Source organism: Tyto alba, unplaced genomic scaffold (assembly GCF_018691265.1).
Source record: "Tyto alba isolate M040663 unplaced genomic scaffold, T.alba_DEE_v4.0 Super-Scaffold_38, whole genome shotgun sequence".
NCBI lineage: Eukaryota > Metazoa > Chordata > Aves > Strigiformes > Tytonidae > Tyto > Tyto alba.
The window spans coordinates 8,470,196-8,493,795 of record NW_024881313.1 but is presented as its reverse complement, the minus strand read 5'-3'; the positions used below and the strand labels follow the sequence as shown (position 1 = coordinate 8,493,795).

General features: G+C 38.2%; 1 protein-coding gene across 3 annotated transcripts in view; it reads left to right on the top strand.

The window, feature by feature from the left end:
- Positions 1-23,600, top strand: part of HDAC9 (histone deacetylase 9) — a 284,673-nt gene that overhangs the window by 49,571 nt on the left and 211,502 nt on the right. Inside the window, exons 3-7 of one of the 3 annotated variants that reach the window (XM_042802206.1) lie at positions 2,672-2,913; positions 3,875-4,025; positions 6,214-6,340; positions 8,254-8,375; positions 23,108-23,236. In XM_042802206.1, coding sequence (XP_042658140.1) covers positions 2,672-2,913; positions 3,875-4,025; positions 6,214-6,340; positions 8,254-8,375; positions 23,108-23,236 — 771 coding nt within the window. The remainder of the gene's footprint in view (positions 1-2,671; positions 2,914-3,874; positions 4,026-6,213; positions 6,341-8,253; positions 8,376-23,107; positions 23,237-23,600) is intronic. The other 2 variants (XM_042802205.1, XM_042802204.1) reach the window with 2 other exon arrangements.

Below are 23,600 nucleotides of genomic sequence, written 5' to 3'. Positions count from 1 at the left end.
TGCCTAACAGACAGTAGCAAACCCCTCAGTTTGATTGGTGATTTTGCAGTTACTTTGTTTAGAATAATTTTGTTGATGAGGTTGACTATTACTCATCTAACTATTAGCTATTACAGTTTTAAGATGGTAATTACCCCCAAAAGTAAGTGTTTCCTATGTAAGCAGTTAGTAGTAGTCTTGGCGGTAACCTTACTGATAGCAATATTTATGCCAGGATATAAATGCTTGTCTTTACGTGTCAGTAAACGTTGGCATTTAAATGACATGAAAGATTATGTATTGATTTCTATGGATTCAAGTCTCTAAACCTATCTTAATGTTTATTTTACCCCACGTTAAGGAATGAGGTAAAGTTGAACTTGATGAAGTAGATATTCCAGCACTAGATTTATTATTTGAGTGTGTGAAAATTATTGAAAATGTGTATTTTACCAAATTGAGCCTGATTTCAGTTGTACCTTTTATGAATACTGGAAGGAAATTTCCATTGTTAGAAAAATCTGGAGGCCTACCCTCGTGAGAAGTGCTCTGAAAATGAAGAAGTGGGATGCTTGTCAGAGATAGGAAGTATAATCAGGCTGAATCACTGGGCAGACCTGTAGGGTTTGATTTCTAGCCAGTATCTGCAAAATAAACTGCAGGGTTCAGTTTGCAAACACTATTGTGAACCAAACCCTGCAGGGTTCAGTTTGCAAACACTATTGCAAACCAGACCCTGCAGGGTTTGCCGAGCTCCGGTTACTATTATTGCTCCTAGTAAGGCTTATTATCCTGTCACAGAAGATGTAAGAAAATCCATCTCTCCACTTTAAACATGATAAGCCTTTGTCACCTACAATGCAATTAATGTTAAAAATAGAAGAGTGCTGATGATAAGATTGTGACTTGCAGGCAATGAGCCATTGTCCAAGTACCGGAGACTTATCTGGAGGGCTGGTCAGCCTACACGGTTAGCTGTCAGTTTGCTGATTGCCATTTCTCTCTGAGTTTGATGAAATATTCATGTTTTTGCTCTGCTCTCTGCAAGCACTATTGATTTCTTGTATAAACGTGGCTATATTTAGTCTAGACAAATGGAATGTGGATTGCTGCTGAATAAATGGGATGAAAGACTGGAGGTTTGCCTGTCCATTTCTCTTGGTCTGTGGCAATTATTTATAATCAAGAGTAGTTTTTGTAAGTTAAAGGTGATTTTTTATAATTTAGTGATTAGTCTCAGAACAAAAGTAAGCACTTAGACACAATCGTTCTGTTGGGATAGCAGGTTAAGAAGGCAAATTATGCTCCGAGGTTTACAATCACAGTTACTAGGATTTAAAAAAAAAAAAAAAAAGCCCAGAAAATTGTATGTTTCCAGAATTTTGAGCAGAAAATAATATTATCAGTAAAAGAGATTTGGTGCCTTGTCTCTTCCTTTTATAAAACTTTTTACTAATAGATTTGATCGTACAGTTAGAATTCAGTTCTATTTGCTACAGTTTCAACTTTTGCTGCTTCATTTTTACTGTTCCTGCTTGCTAGAATATTCCTGTGTCGTTTTGGTATTCTCCTTGAAAACAAATACAGCTGTAGCAGAGCAAAAGGAGAAAATATGCTTAAAATCTTGTTCTCTAGTCATTTCTGACAGCATGTTTGTTTTCAGTTAATAATCTTATTTTCCAATGAAGATAGTAGAGCAGTAGGAACAGGAGTTAATGTGTTTGTGTTCCACTGTCCTCTCGTGGATGGAATCAGAACTGCTGAACTTTAGCAGAGACCCTCAGCTACTATTTATTTTCCTCTTGTAGAAACGTTACTTGCTAGTTTTTTATACTTTTGAAACAGATAAACTCTGACTCTTCATTTAATGTGAAAACCTGAGCTTTACAAGTATTGTAGTGAAAATCATCAAATTTCTCTCTTCTGCTGCTTTTTAGTCCCTTTGATTTAAATAAGGCAATAGAAAACCACAGGACTCTTCATTAAGTAATTCAGTGCTGGATTAACAATATATACCATTGCTGCAGCAAATGCAAATAATTCAAGATGTTTTATTTTTCTTACATGCCATTTATAGTGTGTTATGTCTAATCCACTCCAAGCATGGCAGTCACTTTTCAAAAAGCTGTATTAAAACATCTTGTTTTGTGTGTCAAATTATTTTCTTACAATTTTATATGTGTTATTCCCATGTGTTTGCCAGGTATATTTCCATGCAGTAGCTATGTAGCATTGGGTAGCTGTTCATGTGTAACACCATCCTCAGATAATCTACATGCTAGTTTTGGAAAATCTCTTGCAGTGCAGTGAGGACTGGAAGGCCTTCATCTTACACTGAAGAAGTGCCCTGCATGTTTATTGTGAAGCATTAATAGTGCCTAGGAGATTCTCCCTAAATATTGCCCCATTAGGCTGTGACGTGGTTTTGTAAACTGAGTTAGTCTATTTAGCAGAATATTAATCTGGAAGTATTTTTGCAGAGAATGGAAAGTAATAAAATAATTCGTAAAATCTCCAGTTGCTAGTAGGAATGTCTGAAGTTTGCATACAGTGTAGATTGCATTCGTATTTTGTTAGGTCTGTACGTTGAAGCAGTCCGTGAGTGAAACTGGTCTTTTCCCCTGTAGGAATGATCTCTGTTCTCCTCCAGTTATATTTAATATATATACATTTTGTTGTTTTCTTCCTGCAGTGGATGTAAAGTCGGAGGTTCCCGTGGGATTAGAGCCTATCTCACCATTAGACTTGCGAACTGATCTCAGGATGATGGTTCCCATGGTGGACCCAATTATGCGTGAAAAGCAACTACAGCAGGAACTACTTCTGATCCAGCAGCAGCAGCAAATTCAGAAACAACTGCTGATTGCAGAGTTTCAGAAACAGCATGAAAACCTGACCCGCCAGCATCAGGCCCAGCTCCAGGAGCACATAAAGGTAGCAACATTTTTCATTTATCCCTCAGTTTGTCCGCAAACTGAGTGTGCTTAGGCAGACATGAAAAGGGAATGTGCCAGAAAGGTTTACTGTGACTGAAAGAAAGATGGTGTTTGAGTGCTTATTTCTCTGTATTTGGGTGATAAAAGCCTTTTCAAGCAAAACTGGATGGTTTTGCAACCTACCAGTAAGTTGCTCACAGCAGACCAAGGCAGTACTATGAGAATCATGAAGCTCATGAAGCTACCACATCCACAGAAAATCAAACTACTTATTTTACAAAGCTGGATTTTCAGCCAGACTTCAATATGGCTGTCTTTTATGTATGTGCAGTTTTAAGTATATTATAAGACTGCTTTTTTGGGCTACTGTTTGAGTTTATGCACGCCATTCAAATTGATAGTCAAGTGCATAATATTTGCATTTGTAAAATGGAGGCAGGCCCTGAAAGTGTTGTGTTTTCACTCTTCTCTGAGCTGCCTCATGTAATGTAAAAATAAAATGATTTATGGGATTACATTCACTCTGGTAGAATTGTTATAATGGGTTTTGACTAGGAATTTATGATCTTGCCTTTCTTTTCATTTTTTCCTTCTGATCTACTTGCCATTATGCTTCTGTGCTAAACTTCCACTTGATGGAGCTGACAAACCCAGCAGAGCACAGCAGCCAGAGTTGGGTGATGCACTGGCAAAGAACTCTGTGCAGTTTCCAGGCATTTTTGCCAGAAGAGAAAGAAGTGAAACCAGAGCAGCAGTCTGCTACCTGACATTAGAGTTCAGTTTAGTGACAGTCACGTATCCTGCTTAAAAGGTTGGGGAAAGTTGGTTAAGAGGTGAAAAGAGGTGTAAGCACAAAAGAAAGCACTGATACTCAGTTATTCAAGGGGGTTGTTTTAGCCAGGACTGACCTAGAAAACAGTGCAAACTGCACTTTCTCATGTCTTTTTGTTCTGTGCAAGTTACAACAGGAACTCCTAGCCATTAAACAACAGCAAGAACTCCTTGAAAAAGAGCAGAAACTGGAGCAGCAGAGACAAGAGCAGGAACTGGAGAGGCATCGCAGGGAACAGCAGCTTCCTCCTCTCCGAAGCAAAGAAAGAGGCCGAGAAAGTAAGAGCCAAAGTACCATGACTTAATAAGAAATTAATATACTTCCCTTTGCCGTCTCCCAGCCAAAATGGACACTGAACAGGAACCTGAAGCAAGCCTATTACTGTGCGAAATACACAACTAGAGAAGTCGAGGCTGTGCCTGCAGAAAGGCAGGGCCACCTGCTGCACCCACAGAAACGCATTACTGGTTTGTGTGCAGACTTGGAGAACTGTAGGAAAGCACATTTTGACAGACCTGTGTACATGCCTCTCAAGAATCTATCTCTTTTTTAGAAAAAAAAAAGGAGGGAATTTGAAAGTCTAAAGCTTCACTTGAGAACTTCTTCCTGATGAACTTATTTCCCAATACAGAAAGCACTATAACACAGAAAAAAATCAGATTACTTGCCGATTAACTAATTTGAGCATTGTTTCGAGATTGAAAATATAATGACATATTTAAGAATATCTTTGGCTGAGACTTCTGATTATTTTTGCTAGTACTTTTTCAAACTGCCTTGTGTTTGTTCTTGATGTCATTTCGTGAGGCCCAACCAACAGTTATTTCTAGCTCATACATAGCTCTAAGGCAAATGACAGATGTAAAGGATACTGTTGGAATTTGGTGTTCACTAGAGGGAGACAGATACAAATAATTCTCCTTAGTGAGGTTGGTTTAAAAATCCGGTTGTAGAAGTACATTGTGAAAGTATTGAAACTGAAGCTGCCATGAGCAGGTATTGTTACTTGCCCTGTTAAATGAGCACTGACAAAGACTGAAGCATAAAAGAGGTGTGTGTTATGCTCATGGGGATCATATGCTCCTGACTTTTTTCTTGGTGGAAAAATGTATCAGTTCAACAGCTGCAGTTGTACCATATTGTAGACTTTAGAAGTTAAGGTGTCCATGTTGCTTCCAGTACTTCGAATGATGAATCCATGAAAGCATCACCAGCCTACTGACCTAGCAGTGGGAGGGTGGCAGAAACCACAGGAACAAAAGGTTCCTGTAAGTGGTATGAAAAATCAGCCCCCGTAGAAACAGTTGGGCTTTATTAGCGGTCCCACCGAAGGACGAGCAGTGATGTGAATTCAGTGGTTCCTTTCTCCGTTTGGTTTGCTGGGTGTCTGTTCAATATGTAGCAGGCAGCCAAGCAGCACTTGTGACCCGCTGGGCCCAGCCCCAGCGTTTGCTGATGATGATCCATGTAATGAGTAGAAAGGCAAAGGAGGGTGCAGGGAGGGGAGTTAGGGTCTGAAGCTGAAGGGTAGTTGAGGTGTTTTATGGGATTTGAGTCCCAGGGGGACATGCTCACCAGCTGGCTGTGCCGTGTCAGAGTTGGGTAACCAAATACTCAAGAGTATCAGTATGCCTTAGTGCTGCTACTTTCAAGGAAACATCTTTTTCTTCCCTTTTTTATCACAGTTTATCAAAAACAAATTTTTTTATTTTTTTTCTAAGAGTATTATGGCTGCAAGTATAAAAGCATGCCCCATGGTGAAAGTAGGAATTGTCAGTTTAACCTGACATTGACATGCCCTACTTACGGTACTCTATTGAGCTAGCCACCAAGAAGGGTCAAAATGCACTGTGTCTTCCTGGCATTTTGGTCCTTCTGTCGTTTTTGTGTAGTAAGAGTAGAGTTATCAACTATGACTCATATTTCAGGCTGTGATCTGTCTTCCAGACATCACAGGTACATGCTCTTAAGTGGTTTGAACAAAAAGGCTGACTGCTGGCTCTTTCTGCCATGTTCTGCTCATAACCAAGACAGTGTTCAGAGGGCAGTTCTGCTGTGCTATTCCTATTACATTACTAAAGGATAAAACATTCTGTACTGCAAACTCAGAATGACCTTTTGTCACTATCTTTTTAGTTCTATCCTTGGTTTTGTATTTGGGAATTATTAGGAAATAATTTAAATTCTTCAGATACATCTGGCCCTGGATAAATGGCCTCATCTGCTGTTGAAATATTCCTTATGACTTCACTGAATTTCTGGGTTATGGCCAACTTCAGTCTTCTATAGATAAACATTTAATCTGAATTTATCTCATTTTGACTGATCTCCACCACTACTTTTTATAGTTTGCAACACTTCCAGCAGCAAGATACAGGCTCTTTTTTTCTGTTTTGGCTTTCATTTTCTTTAAAAATGTAATTTTTTAAAGTAAAGATAAGATATGTTTAATTCTGTGTGTCTTAGGGGCAGTGGCCAGTACAGAAGTGAAGCAGAAACTTCAAGAGTTCCTGTTGAGTAAATCAGCAACAAAAGACTCCCCAGCAAATGGGAAGAATCATTCCATGAGCCGCCATCCCAAGCTCTGGTACACGTATGTTCAGTATTAAGCTGTTTCCTTGCCTTATCGAGGTATCTGTTAAAACTTACCAGAATGCTTCTCTAGGAGGGATATTGGGAGTCTGCCTCCAGTAAAAGGTAGAAGTTTAACCAATATAGCAAAAAGCCAAAAGTATAATATTTCTGGTTGAATTGAAGAGTACTTGGTGGTCAGTGAAGAGATGAGAGCTATACAGAACAAGATGGTGTCAGGGATTTGCATAAACCTTTGATTTCAGCTGCTTTATCTCTTGATACTGTCACAAATTTTCCAACTTCACCTGTCATATTTCCAAGTCTTTTAAAGTTTTGCATTTAGAACAACTTTGTGTTTGATTTATTTGGTTTTTGAGTAAATCACAAAACTTATTTCTTTTTGAAGAAATGCTGTTTTCCAGCAAAATTTATATGATGTAAGTAACTTGCAAAGATTTTGAGAATGATAGTGGTAATTTAATTTTTGTTACCATGATGGATTTCAGTATCCCAAACTGCATATTCTGATAATCCCCTGGCCTTCATAAGAATCTGCTTAGACCATTGAAGCAAGTGATTTCGTTGAGTCCTGTACTGAGCATATTAACATTTTAAGAGTTTACAGTTTTTACTTTTTTTTTTTTACTAATTAAATCCTTTTTCACTTCCTTATACAACAGACACATAAGTCAATCTGACAAAATGAACTCTGGATGCATTTCTGGAATTTTCCCCAAATTGACGTTCAATAGGAAAACAGAAATGTGTATGGTACACTAATTTTTCATGTAGTACTTGTTCTTTTTAAAAAGAATCAGTGAAGGCCTGCCCTTGGAGTCTCCATTCTGAGCTAATGAGAGCATTGTGGTAACATGATTTAATATATAGTTACATTGTTTCTGGTGGAGATAATTTTTTTCCAAATAACATGTAAAATTCTCTTGAGTATGTAAGACTTCTGGACTAATAATCCAAGTTTAGTTCTGAGTCTTCAGACAAATGAGAACGAGGAGATCTGCAGAGGGATGTCTTCTCCTGTACTAGGGAAAGTAGTACTTCCTCTCATGGTAGTGCCCATTTTGACAGAGACGCATTATTAATTAACCACACTACATTGGAAAGATAGGGAGAGTCTCTGTAAAAGGCCAAGCAAAATTATGTTTAGATAAACACAACTTTGGAAAGTTTCCCTCTGTCCCCCTCTAAATAGAAAAATCAACCGAACAAAAAAAAAATCCTGTCTCTGGGCCAAATGATGCAATTTCTTTGCAATTTGCAGTTTCTGTGTTCAGAAAGATCTGCCCACACTATTTCTTTCATCCAGCAGTTGTCAGAAAGCACTCTTCAGCTTGGGGCTTCTCTGCTGACGTGAGTGCTACGTGCTGCAGAGTGGTGCGCTCACAAAACCTACAAACTGAACTTAAATGCAAGGTTTTATCTACCTTGTTCACTAAATAGTTGTGGGTTTTTTCAGCAGAGAATAATAACTCAGTATTTCTGGTTGGTTTTATAGAAGCCCCCCTGACCTGAAAATCCCCCACGTTTTGATAGGAGAGGCTGGATCAATGTACATCTATTTGTACGTAATAAACAAGACTTAAATGGCTTTTGCTGTGCCTCAGCTGGTTCATATTAAAATGCAACAATCTAAAATGGTCAGTTCCCCAAACTGGTGACAGATCCTGTCTGTAGGTCAACATGACTCTTATCCTATGTGACTTTTATAATGAGTGCAAAAAGCGTGTTCTTGGGAATCCCGAGGAGTTCCATAACTTACTGTAAAAGTGAAATTGGTTACATGAGCCTGTGGTTTGTGCACACTTAGAGGAACAAGAACATAAACACAGCTGAGACATGTGTACAACATGTGTAGATAGTTACTGCTGGTCACCTCAGTGCTGCTAATTTGTGACCTCTCTGTGTCTGCTTCAGGGCTGCCCACCATACCTCACTGGATCAAAGCTCTCCACCCCTGAGCGGGGCCTCGCCACCGTACAAGTACACTTTACCAGGAGCACAGGATGCCAAGGATGATTTTCCACTTCGTAAAACGGGTGAGTTAGCGTAGTTTATTCGAGCCCCTTACCCAGCAGTTCTCCCACCCTTTATTTTAAACAGGCTGTCCATCAGCAAGGCATATATCATAATCCACAAAGCCTGTTCAGGATGATACTATGGGTAAGTTCAAAGATCCTGACTGCATCTTTACCAGGTTGGACTGACCACATGGTATCGAGAGTCAGTGTTTCCCAACACTAACAGCTAGTGCAAGCTTCAGTCCTGATAAATCTAGTTTCTAAACAGACCATCATTTCACAGATCTTTTATGGCATTATTTTGTTTGTCTCAATATTACTTCTGGGTTTAATAGCTCGCTCTCTTTTGCATGGTAGATACAGTATCTGTCTTCCCACAGCATGCTGCCTTTAGGCAATGTTTTTCAGGACATTTTGAGGGAAATTCATGGGAAGAGGAGGAACTGGATTAATATTATATTTTGTGTCATTAGTTTCTAAAGTTTGTATTTGTGTATGCTTTTTACACATTGGAATGTGTAATATTGTATAAGAAAATGTTAATTTGAATGTTTCAGAATGTTTCAGAGGATTTAGCAACTGAACCTTTTGTCTTGACATCAGGTGAACTGTAGACTTGACTTTTTCTGCATCATAAAGAAAGCTGGAAGGATGGTGGTGGAGTCCATGTGGCTGTTGGTTCAGGTCTTTGGTGCAGTGACCGGTATCCAGGAATGCAAGGAGACACTAAGAGGAGGGAGAAAAAAAAGAAAAGAAAACATTAGATCGCTTATTGCATGAGTCTGCTGTTGAGTGATATAGTTACATTCAGAGAGAAAGTCTGGCCCCCTACTGTGCTAACAGCCTTTGAATGTGATTTAGCCACTGGGAGATTGAAAACTAACTACAAAACTTGTACTGACTTGAAAAGAAGTGGCATTTGGAACCAGAATACATTCAGAAAGAAAATCCAGTCTGTATCTAATACTTTGGGGCAGACTCTCTAAGCTCATATTATATCCCCAAATATTTTCAAAGGAATGAAAGCATGAAAAGCAAAATGCTAATTTATTCTAGCTGAATTACTCTTTGTACAATATGGTGGCAATATAAAAAGATTCTATAAAATCTTGTTCAGGCTATTCAGTCACAATAAGCCCTTATGTGGTTCTCTGCTTAATACCACTGTACAACATATATTTTCTGTGCCAATGGAATATACATTTTCATTCTTTAAACAAAAGGATACACTCTACGTCTTCTAAGTAACGTGAATTCATCTACATGGTTTTGAAATGCAAGTTTTATTTTTTTTTCCGTGTTTGTATGTCTTAAATGTTATGATTGATATTTATGATGTGTCAGACTGTTGATCTGTAAAACAAAACATTTTCAAACATTGTAACAGTAAAGTTCTCGTGCAGCTGCTAATACTTTTATATCTCAGTGGGGGTTTCAAAATATTCCTTAATTCAATTCCCATTGTCTGCATAAGAGGACTATAATATAATTAAATCCAGATGTTTTCTATATGTTATTCCAAATATTTGGGCATGCAATGCATCAGTTCCAGAATTGAACAAAGGACAAGATGACTCTCTGAAAAGATATCTACAGAATAAATAGACAAATACTAATATAATCATTAGCATAAGTGTTTCTATGACATTTATGTAGTGATTCTGATAAGCAAATATAAATGAAGTGTACAGCATGTTGTATGTTAGCTGGAGAGTATATTTGATATCTCTCCACATCCGTGAAAATAGCAACTGTTAAATATCCTGTTTACACATCCAATTTCTCTGTAGGCTGGAGTTGTTTAATTCCAACCTTCAGCAACATCCCCACAAAGGTTGCAATGATTGTTCGTCAGGTTGAGAGTAAAAGCAACAGGAACCAGATCGACACAAGTCAAATGACCCTAAACTGATCTGGGTAGTTATAGGGCCATCCTCCAGGCAGAGGGGACACTGTGGAGCCTGTGTCATCCTCATGGGACTTTACTAGACAAAGATGTCCCATGAACAGTCATGTATATGGACAAGCTATAAGCCTGCAGAAGTCTGACCTTTGCCATGAGGGGTGAACCTCTTTTCCTTTCCTTTAGGCTATGAACACTTCTTGCCACTGGCTTCTGGTAAACCCTCTGTGGTGCTGAACCTGCATGAAGTCAGCAATTCATATGAAAGCAGACCTCACATTCCTTTCAGTCTTAGGAATGGGATACCTGTTGTGGGTTTTAATCACAGCTTTGTTTTACTTCTCAGTTTTATTTTCCATATTCATAACATGAAATCCAGAGGTATCTTTCTCTTCTCCAACTTTAATATAATGCTTTTGGAAGATAATTCTGATTGAGTTGGTTACTCTAAGATCAGATTTAATGGGCTGCAAAGCTGAGTGATTCTCTCTTGATATCCTAATGTGTTTTTCAGTGCTAAGGCAAGACCGTGTGTCATACAGGCATTGTAAATCATGAGCCTTGCTTGCTCACTTTCTTGTTCAGTAATCTATTTAACCTTTGCTTAAGTAGTCTTGAAGTGGCATCTCCTTTTAAATCTTTTAAAAATTAATACAGAGAGACTGTGGTAAAGAGGAAATACTCTGTGCAACTTGTAGTTCTCTAGTGTCTAGAATGATGGGTTGCATAAGTAACTAGGGAAAGACTAAAGAGTCTTGCTTTTTCTATGTTTACAGTTAGGTGTCAGAGCTAACATCCTAGTGCAGTCACTATGGTTACTCAATAACTCTCTTAGCCACATGGATTATTCCTTTCTGTACAAGATGCAGCAGAATTTGTCAGCAGTGGGCTTCCTACAACTTTGCTGCATGGAGGATTGGGACTGTCCTAGGGGCTAGCGGCCAGGAATTGCAGCTCTTTGCACAGCTGCATTCAGATGCTCTGTATTGACAGACTTTCAAAAGAGCAGAGCAAGGGGAGCTATTGCTTCATTGGACAGATAAATATACCATAAAGAGAAGCTACACATCTGTAGCTAAGAGCAGAATTTAGCGTAAACAGTGTCAGAACAAAATTTTAAAATGTCCATGACTTTCACCATGGATACCAGTCATAAGGTGTGTTTTCTGCAAAGCACCTGAAAGCCTGAGCAGCACATGGCTCATTAACTTTCAATGAGACTAATGCGTCTAAATTACCCAGAGAGGTTTGAAAATTCCTCCCTGTTACTGAACAATTTTGAGATTCATACTGACTGTTGTAAGAGCTCTGATGGGAGATGTGCACTTTTGAAGACCTGATCATTTAATATGGGGAACTTTTGGTTGTTGATCTCCATAATTCTGTGTCTATCTATCTGGGAAAATATTATCTACTTGATGAGTTTATTGTAAAACTAACAAAAATGTAGCAAACAACATGGATTTGGTAGGGTAGAAGTTCTTTTCAGAGAAAGTTGTTTGTTTTGTTTTGTTTTGTTTTTTAACTACCTTGTTGAAATAAATGCAGAAATTCTGGCAAATGGCCATAACATTTGAATTTTCTTCAATCTGTAACATTTCATTTTCTGTGTTGATGCAAACCAGCAAAAGCCAGTAAATTCCAATAAAGATTATCTCTCTAACCAAAGCTGCATACTTTTTTAAAATGTTGCTATAAATGGAATTTCTGCATTTTGCCTCACGTTTTGGCTTTTGTTGGAAGAAATTCCAGGGGACATCATCATATCAAGTATAAACTTTGTTCTTTCCTGAGTTTAGCATAATCATGACAGAATGGGAATGTCAATCAGTGGGTTTTTTTATATTGGGTTTATGCCAGTTGAATCTTTCCATGCTGATGGACTTGTAGGCTTACAACTTGCATTTTGCTTAGGGATCTGAAGATCACTCACAATAGTACTATTTGAGAAGATACTTGGAGCTTGCTTTCCAAAAATTGGAAGGATGCTCAATGGAAATATAGCATGGGGTTTTTTAAATAGGAAATAGTACAAGGTTCTTGCTTGAAGGAGGGAAATTATGTCATTTCATACAAGAAAAAAGAAGAGATGAAGGATTGTTTAATATTGTGATGAGAGAGAGGAAGAAAGCTGTGCTGCACAGTCATGAGGATCACTTAGGCAGTAGAATCTTGTGTAATGAGAGTGAAAGACTCCTGAATGGGAACTCAGCAGATGTAATCTTTCTTTAAAAATAAATTCATTAGAATATTTCCTTATCATTACTCTTTCTGCACTTTGTGACTCAGTAGTTTACTGGAGCAGTTGAAACTGAGAAGAAAAACATTTTGTGTGTGAAAGTTCTTTTCCCTTTCCCTTTTGTGCCACCAAATTCCATTTCTATTTGCATTTTCTAGGAAAACACTCTCTTGTGAAGTAATAGTATATGAAAAAGCTGGATTTCTTTTGGTCTTCAGTAAAAAAATAGAAGTCTTAGAGGATCACAAACCCTCAATTACCGTGCCTGCCAAAATGAAGCAGTCAAGCTCAGTAGCAAGAAGCGTTGTTTTTCTCTGAGTTTATGAGCAAGCACAATAAAGGGGAGAGGCACTTCGTTTATTGAAGCAGGGAAACACGGCAAACATGAAATGATTCTCTTTGTTTTATCCCATTTTTCAAGGATGCTAAGCATTCCTGCCTCACAGAGTTCTTGTTTTCCTGGGTTAATGGACAGTCTTGAAAGTATTCTGATTCCCGGTCCCTCTTTTTCTTGACTTGTCTTCCCATTAGTCACCGGACTCTTTAACCTTCCTATATTCACTATCAATAACTTGAGAGGATGTAATCAGTACTAAGAGGTTTTAGGAAGAGAAAGAATTTTGCTTGCAATTGAAGAGTGAATCTGAAGCAAACGGTTGTTAACAACTTCTTCCAGATTAATGTAATGAACAGGCCGAAACAGAGTTCAGCCCCCAGGAGCCAGCAGCTCTAAGGAAATGTAATACCATCACAGCTACTGTGCCGGGCTGCAGTCATCTCGAGTCCATCAGGGTTCTGCAGCCTCCTACGCCGGAGGTGAGGAGGGATGCCCTGTCACTCTAATTTAGCCTGAGTCAGAGGGGAAATTTTTGACATAGCTTAAAACTAAATAAAAATGAATGCTAAGGTAGGCTTAATGACACTCTCAGAGAGAAAGAAAACTTGTGTGGTTATGTTTTGGTATCATGAAAGCTGTCAGGGCCTGTACCAGGATTCAGCAGGAGTCGTCACCAGGTTGATTCCCCTAAAGATCATCATGGTCTTTCCGTCAGTGCAAGATTGTTCCTCTAATACATTTTATTTAACACTTTACTTTTAATTGCAGGAAGCAAAGGTGTTACGTGTGGGTGATTCCCACTCAGTTTCAGAATGACCTGAATGATCGTTTTTTACTGTATTTCTGTTTTAGCAAAAATCCCACTACTTGTATATATGTCACTTTCTGTCTTGCCAGTAATTACTCTGTTGTGCTAGATACTGAACCTTCTTGATGGCTAGACTAATTATACAATCTTGGTTGAAATATTACCTTAGTTCTTCTTTTACTGCCCAATGATAGCCAAAATTGAATTATGAAGTTCTGCTTCATGTGATTATATAAAGGTTTTCTTACACAAACTGTGCATGTTTTCAGAAATGTTTTATAAATTAGCATTAACAAGTAGCTTACATAACTTTTTGATAAGCAGATAATCAGATACTAGACACCTTTTGGACTTTTGAACCTAAAGGAAACAGCTTAAATAAGGAGCCGTGAGCAGTCTTAAGATCTGAGGCATTTTAAGAACATAATGTCCATTGAAAATGAAGTAGAATGGTTTTAATGGGTATTTCAAAGTCTGTTCTCTGCATAAACAAGTTACAAAATGTTGCATATAAAATCTGAGACTCTTTGAAGTCAGTAGAAACTGTCCTATTTGATTTCAGTGGGACTAGGATTTTTCTTCCACTGTATCTAGGGCAGGGACAGTTGAAAACTTTTAGAAAAGTAAACAAGAACATCTAAAAGATGGCAGAAAGAGAGAAACAGACAGAGAAGTGAAAAGTGGAAATCACATGGTATCAGATCATCCAAAATAGAACATGTTGGTTAGTAAAGATTGCACTTCTCCAAAGTCCTGCAAAACATAGTTTCACTGAAAAATCTGTTCAAACCCACAACTCTAATTAAGGGTTTTAGCTGCCAAATAACATGTTCTGGCTAAAGCCAAGTAAGTATTACAGAGCCATTCATGAACAACGGCATAAGCTTTGTACTTTGCTTTTGATTTTCTCATGGGAAAGTAATATAAATGAGAGTGATACCTCCCTGTTGGCTTTAACTGTTAGAAATGCAAAGCATGCTGAAATTGTACATAATTCTCTTCCAAAGGAAAGGAAATAGCATTTCAATGGTTTTCCTCAGTGTCTCGTTATGATGGTGCACAATTATTCCTGTTAAAGTACTCTACCAGATGGAAGGTTACATTGTATATTTAGCTAATTAAGTTGTAGGGGACTGGAATTATATCCCAGAACATAAAGAACCTATCTAAAAGTAAACTTGCTTTAATTCAGTTTCATTGTGAATGTGCAGTCTCAGTGACTAATTAATGCTTTAAATAGGTGGGGTTTTTCTCCTTACTTCGCTTAACATGGAGAGATCCTTTCACAAAGTCAGCCTTACCTACAGAAGTTAGACAAATGTGTTTTGAGTGTCCAAACAACTTTGAGCCCCATTTTATCTTCATTTGTCTTTAGTGAAGCTGAAGTGCCTTCCTACTCTGGAGCTGAATTTGGCCCATAGCTCTCATCTTCTAGAAAAGCAAGATATACTGTGTTTTGGTTGCTTTTATTTTCTTGGTATCCTATACTTTGAGTTGCCTTTGGACAACACTAGAGTATGCTTCAGCAATCTAGACCTGCCCAGCTCTCATCTATTGATGACATTGATGCCCCTTGAAACTGGGGGAGAAGGTGGTGGTGTTTCATCATGAATTTCTGAAGGTTGATGAAACATTAGATTATACTTTTTGCTTGCCATCAATAAGTTATCACTGCTGGATATTTTCCTAGAATAAAATCTATGAGTTTTAATCACCCTATTAACTAAACTCTTCTTGTATGGGGCTTGGCAAACAATATAATCAGGAACATTATTATTCTATAAAAAATAAATCATGTATCTAGGGATCAGATTGTGACCCCACAAAAGCCTCGACTTTTGAGGCAAGGTGATTATCTCTGGCACTTCTTCACTGAAGAGAGTATTTGTCTGTGTGTGCAAAATTAGTGATTCAGTGAATGTTAGAGGAAGATTTAGACTAAAGAGTGGGATTTGCTATATTCACAGAAAATACAGTATTACATTCCCCAGCTAGAACTGACTGGTATATATGGTCAGAAGTGGGGGCAAGAATAACCAGTGGAAACCTAACCAGAAGGACTGCCAGTCATGCGTATCTAAATTTGGTTATTACCATTCAAATGAGGGATGCCCTCTATTAAATGGCCCGTTTTACCTTATTCTTTCTCCTCTACACCTCCTGAGAATTCAGATGTGATTTGGCTCCCATAAGTGCTATAAAAGTGCAAAAAAATAGAATTTGAAGATGTACAGGGAAGATGAGAATTAATTTTAAAATATCCTTGTTCTTTTATTCTGCGTTTCAAGACAGTATAGTATTATTTACTTTTAAATCCCTTATTTATCATTGGAAAAAAACATTAGTTTACATGGAAGGAGATTAAGATGGACATAGCAATAATATGCCATGGTTTCAACTCAAGAGGCCTCATTGAAGCCACTCTATAGCCCAGTAGTGCAAACGTAAGGAGATGGTGTTTCTGTGCTCAGGTATAGAAATTATTAAGAATCCTATCAAGAGACCAGTTCTTTTGCCTCACATGCAGAACAAATGTCAACAGCAAATACATCACACTGATTATTTTTTCATGAAAAGTACAAAGATCTCTAATTCTGGGTAAACGCAAGCAGCACACTAAGTCATTCCTACATCTAAAGCAAGAAATTATTCCTAGAAAGATAACACTTATTTGCATGGATAACAGAACAGAAATTTTATGTTTCATAGAGACTGCAACAAATAACGAGGAAAAGTTAGATATTTAAAACAGCTTCAGGAAATATTTCATTTTTGAATCTTCTTTAGGAAATCGATGAAAATTTGTTAATCTTGTTAAATTGGCTTCCTTAGCCTGAAGAGAGTTGAAGGGTTGCAAGATCTCCTCTAATCTAATTAGCTCTTTTACCATGTGTTTCGCTAAACCTGTTTTTTTATTTAGGGAATGGATATTTACCTTAGTCTGAATAAATTAAGCATTCTACCATTTACAAAAGTAAAGCAAAGGACTGAAGGGTTTCACATATGACCAGCACTCCCCTTAAAGCGAATGGTTGTACAGGAAACCATTTTGGTATATGCTGAAAACACATTAGGTGATGCAAGCCAGAAAAACAAAGTGTCTCCATTCTGTACTGCTGTATGTGGTGCTCCCGCCTTGTTGGGACCACCCAGCGGTCAGGTCTGTGTAGTTCTTGGAAGAGCTTTAGAGGACATGTGTAAATAGCTTTCAGTCTCATGAATCTAATTTAAAACTCTTTCAGAAATGGCATTTTAAATCAACAGAATTTAGAAGTCATTGAACCTACAGAATTGTGCTACATGCTGGTATCTCCCAGTCTGTCAGCCAGTGGGGAGGATGTCCCCATGTTCACTGTCCAGTATTGCCTTGTATTAGGATGTGGCCTTCTACAGCAAATGTTGGTCAGTCGTGTTTGTGAAAACAAAAAGTCACTGCTCATCTTGCCTATGCCTAATATATTCAGCTATGTGGAGGTGGCTGAAACAGTCTGTGGCTGCCTACAGGAAGCCAGAGCAGAAGTTAGAAACTCCATGCAGAGCAGAGACTATTTACATGTCTGCGAGAACCATGTGTGGCAGAGGAAAGGCTCTGAGACCATGAGGTCTCTCAGAAGCACAAACTCATTCTCAGCTTTTCACAAAGCAGGTGGGAAGCTGGAAGCAGCTTCGGTCCCTGACCTGAGTTCTCTGCATCTCTAGCTTTCTGCCTGGCTTTTTGCATTCATAATTTTGGTAAGGAAGCCCAGATTATCTTCACTTTTATCCTTTCTGATGGTACATAAGGATATCTTGTGCCTTTCATTCTGTCTACATCACTGAAGGCCCGCTGCCCTCAGACTAGCTTCTTGGGAACCTTAGATATGCCTCTTTTGGCTCTTTTGATTTGTGCAATAGCAAGGTGGGATTTGACTTTCTTCTTGATCTCCAGGTCCTAGCATAGCATAGACAGGCAGGCTTATGTTATTTATGTATATTACTTATATATATGTATTATGTACTTACGTATATGGACCCAATGAAATGAGGATCTCTTCACAGTATATTTTATCCCATTCTGCTGCTCCTCCTTCAAGTGAAATCACAACAGAGATCTCAAAGTTACCTCATTATCCACATTCTGTATCTTCTTGAAAATTCTCAATAGCCACAGTGCTAGAAAGAAATTTGACAAAGGATAAGCCACTGGTATGGTGGCAATACCACCATCATGCTAACCAGTACCATCTCATTATTTTCTCTTGTACCTCTGATGCTCTATAGCCATACATCATTCTTTGGTCCTATAACTTAGACTTTAAGCTATCTCAGACATGGACTGTCATGGTTGTTCATTGTAAAGCACATAATGCTGATCTGTGCACAGGTCTCTAATACAGTAGTTTAAAAAATAACAACCCATGTGGTGTGAAAAAAGGAAGTTTTCGACTATATATTCCTTTATTGATACTTGTTAGATATAAGTCAGGAAAAAACAATAACTCCTGCATGGAGTACAGCATAGAATATATTCAAATCAGTGTAATATATGACCCTTCACAACTTAAAAAAATGACAGCTAAAGAAATAGACAAAACCAGTGAAGATTTACTTCAGGATCATGAAGTCTTTGTTTCTTAATCATTTCTGTCAATTTAATTATGGTAGAGAAGCTCAGGTTATAATTTCAAAACTATCTTAGTGATAGCAGCTGGTGCCTGGGCAATAAGGAGCAATTCATCTTTCTCAAGATGTGAATTTTGCCTCTTGCTCATGCTGTTGTTGGAATCTTTGTAGCCAAATTTATCATCATTTACCTCAACTGCCCCACAGCTTTTCTAAGCCAGCCTGCCAGCAAGGAAAAGGAAATGCTTTCACTTTAGAGCCTTTCGAAGTCTGGACAAAAGCTCACTTTCTGTTCTTCAGGTTTCCTATATAAGGCTTTAGCCTCAAGATGAGGACCTGCTCGCTCTGCACCCTCTCCCATCCCCCATTTCCTGCCTGGGTTCATTAAATGCTGATTTGAAGTTTGCACATGCTCTTTGATACAAAAGTAGTACTGTGTTCCAGGAACCATCAGAAAATAGTGCGTTATTATCTTTTACATTCCCTTCATATGTATGTCCTCTCCCCATGCATGGAAAGGATTTTTATCCCTTTTTCTTAAATATCTACGTGTGTTTAATAAAAAGAAACAGCGAAGCAAAGCCCTCAAAAAAATCTCAGCTCCTTGGGGAGCAATCTGGCCTCAGGCTATACTCTTTAATGCTAGTATCTGCAAATTGCTATTAAGCAAAGTGGAGAATAGAACATAATGACTTCAAAGAATCATTTTCCTATCTCTCATGCTTCTGTTTCAGTACCATGTTTCTCAGGAGAGAACACTTTTCTTTCACCTGAGAAACGATGGTTGTTGTGATGAAATTAATGTGTACCTGTATAGAAGCCTGTATATTTTCCATTTCTAACAGTATAGTTAGTTACTTCTTCCCTGCTATATGAAGCCGCCATAAAAGATAAAAAGAATCATCGAGGCACTGTCTTTCTTCTTTACTTAGAAACAAAGCTCTCAATTCTGTAGAGATAATTGTAAGTCATACCAAGGAGTTAGGTAACCAATCCTTGGGTTGCCTGCGATACCTTCTGTTGTTTAAACTAGTACTTTCTGTATCTTTCATACCTGGTTCCCACTTACAGTCATTTAAAGAGCAATACCGGTTCATTATTACCAGCACTAAAAAAAGAATGAGCCAGGTAATAGCAATGAGACTGAACAAGCCATATTACTGCAACATCTCATTATTTCAAATTATGCTGCAGTTACATAAACAAAGTCATTTTTAGGCTAGTCTTTCCTGAAATCCACTCAAATGAATTGCTGAAATGGGTATCAGCTGATTCCCATCAAGATCAATGACATGGGATTTGATGGCTTTCAGAGAAAATAGCTGTGTCTTTTTGTTTTCTTTGCAACAAAATACTCTCAAATAATATATTTTCCCTTTCTCCAAGTGGGAACTGATTATTACTTGTTCCAAAGTGCTAAATGTAGTAGAAGTGCAAAGATTCATGGAAGGTAGAGGCTAGGCTAATAATGACCAATTAGACCAATATCAGATGTACACTGCTTCTTAGCAGGATTTTAGATGAATTGCCCACCGTACGAGTTTGATGCCGTGAACACGTGCAGTCCAGTTTTCCTCATCTGAAATGCTCCCAGCCAAATGCTCTTGTTTTTCTCTTGCCTCTGGCATTCTGACTCCTTGGTCAGATGATTCAGCCCACTATAGTCACAGGTATTTAACTCAGCAAACCCCACCTCATTCAGCACCTGCAGTGCTTTAGAGAGGTGAGATACAGGATGTGGCCTGTATGGGGTAGAATTACTGTAGTTTTGAGTCCTGGACCTCAGTGGGATTCTCGGTGTACAGAAAGTTAGCCACGTGCATTAATTATCTTGCTGAGTCAGTGTCTTGGTTTATAGTTGAATCACTGCACAAAATAATAGACTACATGAGGGTCTTTTCAATGATTTTGTGGTATTAATGAAGAAAAAAAAGGTTAATTCTTAGGGGCTTGTATTTGCATGAGGAAGCTACTCTGCAGCAAGCTGATGAGTAAAGCTTGAGCCTCAGAAAGTATTTGGCACTGGCTCCCTTGTGACATTCCTTTTCCACATGGAGAATGTCTTTGGGTGATAAACATAGTCATCCTTGGCAGTGGATTAATTAAGATGAGCAAAGGTGTTAATAATGTGCAGCAGAAATACTTAGAGGAGCGGCTAAAGCAAAACAGTTATTTTGAGCATTATCCCTGTATAGACCACTTCTAAGAACCACTAAATTATTGAACCAAATGTTTATTTGGACATAAGGCAGATTAATTATAATAATTCTTTACAATTTGCCACTAAGGCTCTTTAAGTGCCTTGCAAATACTAGGGGAACATTTTAAATTAAAAAAAAAAAAATTTTTTTTCCACTCTTTTCTCACTTGTTTGCATTTCAGAGAATAAAATAAATTCTAAACAATCTCATGTATTTGCTTTGGGGCAGTCTGTGTGTATATATATGTATATACATTTATAGTTTTAATCCACAGCTCTATCCTTGAAGCTTAAAATACTTAATTTTTCCTTTTTAACTATCAGAAAAGAGTTGACAGTCTTAGATGTGTTATCACTGCCTTCATGTAGGGGTGCACTAAAGCACATAGGATTGTGGGTGATCCACACCTGTTGCAATCAACAGGAATTCTGCTTCAGCTTTGGTGGGGCAGGATGGTGCAGTGACCTCTACAGTTACACACCAAGTCAGTGCCTCAGCTACAGATGGGTATCATAATACCACTTCCCAGTTCTGCGTTTTGTCTATTGGGGCAGAAATCCTCAAACTGGTTATATATTTAGTGCACTGAAATCTGAATTCTTATTGCCAGCCATTGAGTCCTAGCTGATACCATGTTAGGAGCTGGTAGTGTCTCATGGGAGACATTCAAGAAAGCCAGTATTTGAAGCAAACACTCTTCAAACCTTGGCTTTGTTTTTATTGGAGGGCTTATTTTATAATTTAAAAACCACTCTTCTCCATGCCTTTTCATTTTAAAATTGATTATGTCTATTTAAAAATTATCTTCGTCTTTCATGGAAGGGCTGTCTTCTCAGATGGCTCATAAATTCAGACACTGACATCAAAGTCTGCTTTCTCTGCTTATATGATGGATTCAGATGCAGAATATGATGGGAATGTGGTAAAAATAGAAAGGCAATTGCTATGACTGAGCATGAAACATTCATATAGAAGTGGAGCATTTCTCTGGTGAGTATTGCAGAGGATTTGTATCACATTAGTCTGTCACAGGTATGGAAATACTCTCCTAAATTTTAAGAATACAGAATAGTATAAATTGAAATAGCCATAAGTGCAAAAGGAGTGAGCACCTTTTCTTCCAAATATCATCGTACCTGATGAGATCTGTGGTGAAAGCATGTAGTGTAATCTTAGCCCGTTGTTATATTTTCAGTTTCGTAACAAATGGTATCACAAACAGAAAACAGTTCATCTGTACTCCATCACTGGAACCATCGGTCCTAACAATGGTAGTAACTGAGAAAAAATAAATTTCTTGTTAATATTTTTAATATTAAAGATTTCCAGTGTTGTGCTGGCCTGTGTATCCAGGTCTGAAATGTACCCAGGGGACGGGCCGCTCAGGAGGGAGCGTGCGCCAGGAGCGATGCGGTACGGGACAAGGGTTGGTGCGCAGCTGCCGGTACCGCGGGTTGCAGCAGCAATCCGGCTGAGGTGCAGCCCCTCTGCTCTCGCGTGAGCATTTCTAACGTCCCCATCCGTGAGGGAACACGTGGGACAGCAGGAGAAAGATGTGTGATGTTACGTGCTGGGCAGGGACTGGAATTAGAAGTGTGTGATTGAGTTCCCGCCCCAAAGTGGCAAGTGGTATAATGCTGAATTGAATGAAGATTTCATTTATTTTGGTTTTCTGCTAACTCTTGGTCCTTCTTTGAGGCTGGGCTTATAGCTGTGCATAGGAGAGAGAACTGATCCCAGTTTCCAGCTCACTCTATTTTGAGATATTGCTTAGCCAAGCCTTAGTTCCAGAAAGGGAAGTATAAACAAATTCTATTCCACAATTATCTTTCACCAGCTCTTAGCAGTCTGTTTGTTAGAGGGTTTACTTAGAAGAACAGATAAATGAGTACATGAAACATTTTATCATGCTAAAAATACCACAAAATAAAAAGCACTGCAGAGCTTCATCTCTGGCCTTCATATGAGAAGGCTCTGTCCAGTTAGGAAACAAAGGTGGAACTTGCCCCAGGTGCATCGAATATAATCTTAGGTTTTCTGGGAATCAATCCTACTTCTTTATTTTCAGAGCATATATTTTTCTGTGTAAATGATCTGAGGACACTGTCATAAATCTAGTTGTTTGGTGTGTTACTTAGAAAACAGTGAAGTTCTGGGCCTAAAACTGCTGACCAAGAAATGTTCTGCCAGCAAGACTTATTGTAATTTATATTTCTAAGAGAAATCAAAGGCACCAGTGGAGGCTTCTCTCTATTTCTGTCATCATACCATAATCCAATTACAAGGTTCCAAGTTCCAAGCATATTTCCATCCAAGTTTTCACCTACAAGAGAGATAAAAATGATGTAGAATAAAAGTTGCATTCATCTCTAATTAATACTTATGATATTAACCATAATTAATGGGTAACTTCAGAGTTGAAATGGGATGAGGAAAATACTGGGATCCAAAGATTTTCAGCTCTCTTCCTCTCTTTCCTAGCCTCCAATCTAAAATGGAGTTGTATGAGAAGCAGTAGGATGGCTAGGGAGGATGAGCAGTAAAATCTCTGACTCCAAGCCCTCCTTGGATCAGATGAGGTCCCACACGGAATGTCAGTGTGTCTAATACAAAGAAATAATTTGATTTGTAATCATTTATTTTCTTCTCTTCATTTCCAGCTTCAGAGCCTAATTTGAAGGTACGTTCAAGGTTAAAACAAAAGGTGACAGAAAGGAGAAGCAGTCCTTTACTCAGGAGGAAGGATGGAAATATCAGTTCATTCAAGAAGAGACTCTTTGAGGTGACAGGTAATTAAGAATGGAGAAATTCTGTATCAGCTGCAACTGCTCACAGAATAACGGTGGTATTTTGGAATTGAAACTGCTAAACAAAAGGGTTTTGGTTGGTTGGTTCGTTGTTTTTTTCTGCTGCTGAAAAGAAAACCATCTTAAACAAATAGTTGTGTATAAATAGCTTGTAATCTACAGCTTTCTACCACTTACCAAAAAGTCATTGTCAGTTTGCACCCAAGTTCCCAAACAGCCTAAAGTCCTCTCATTTTTAGTCCTTAGTATTAGTATGCTGCCAAGGCCTTATCTGTTTATTTGAAATAAAAGAGCATTTACAGTATTTGGCCTCATTCTGACATTTATTGCTTTGACTTTGCATCAA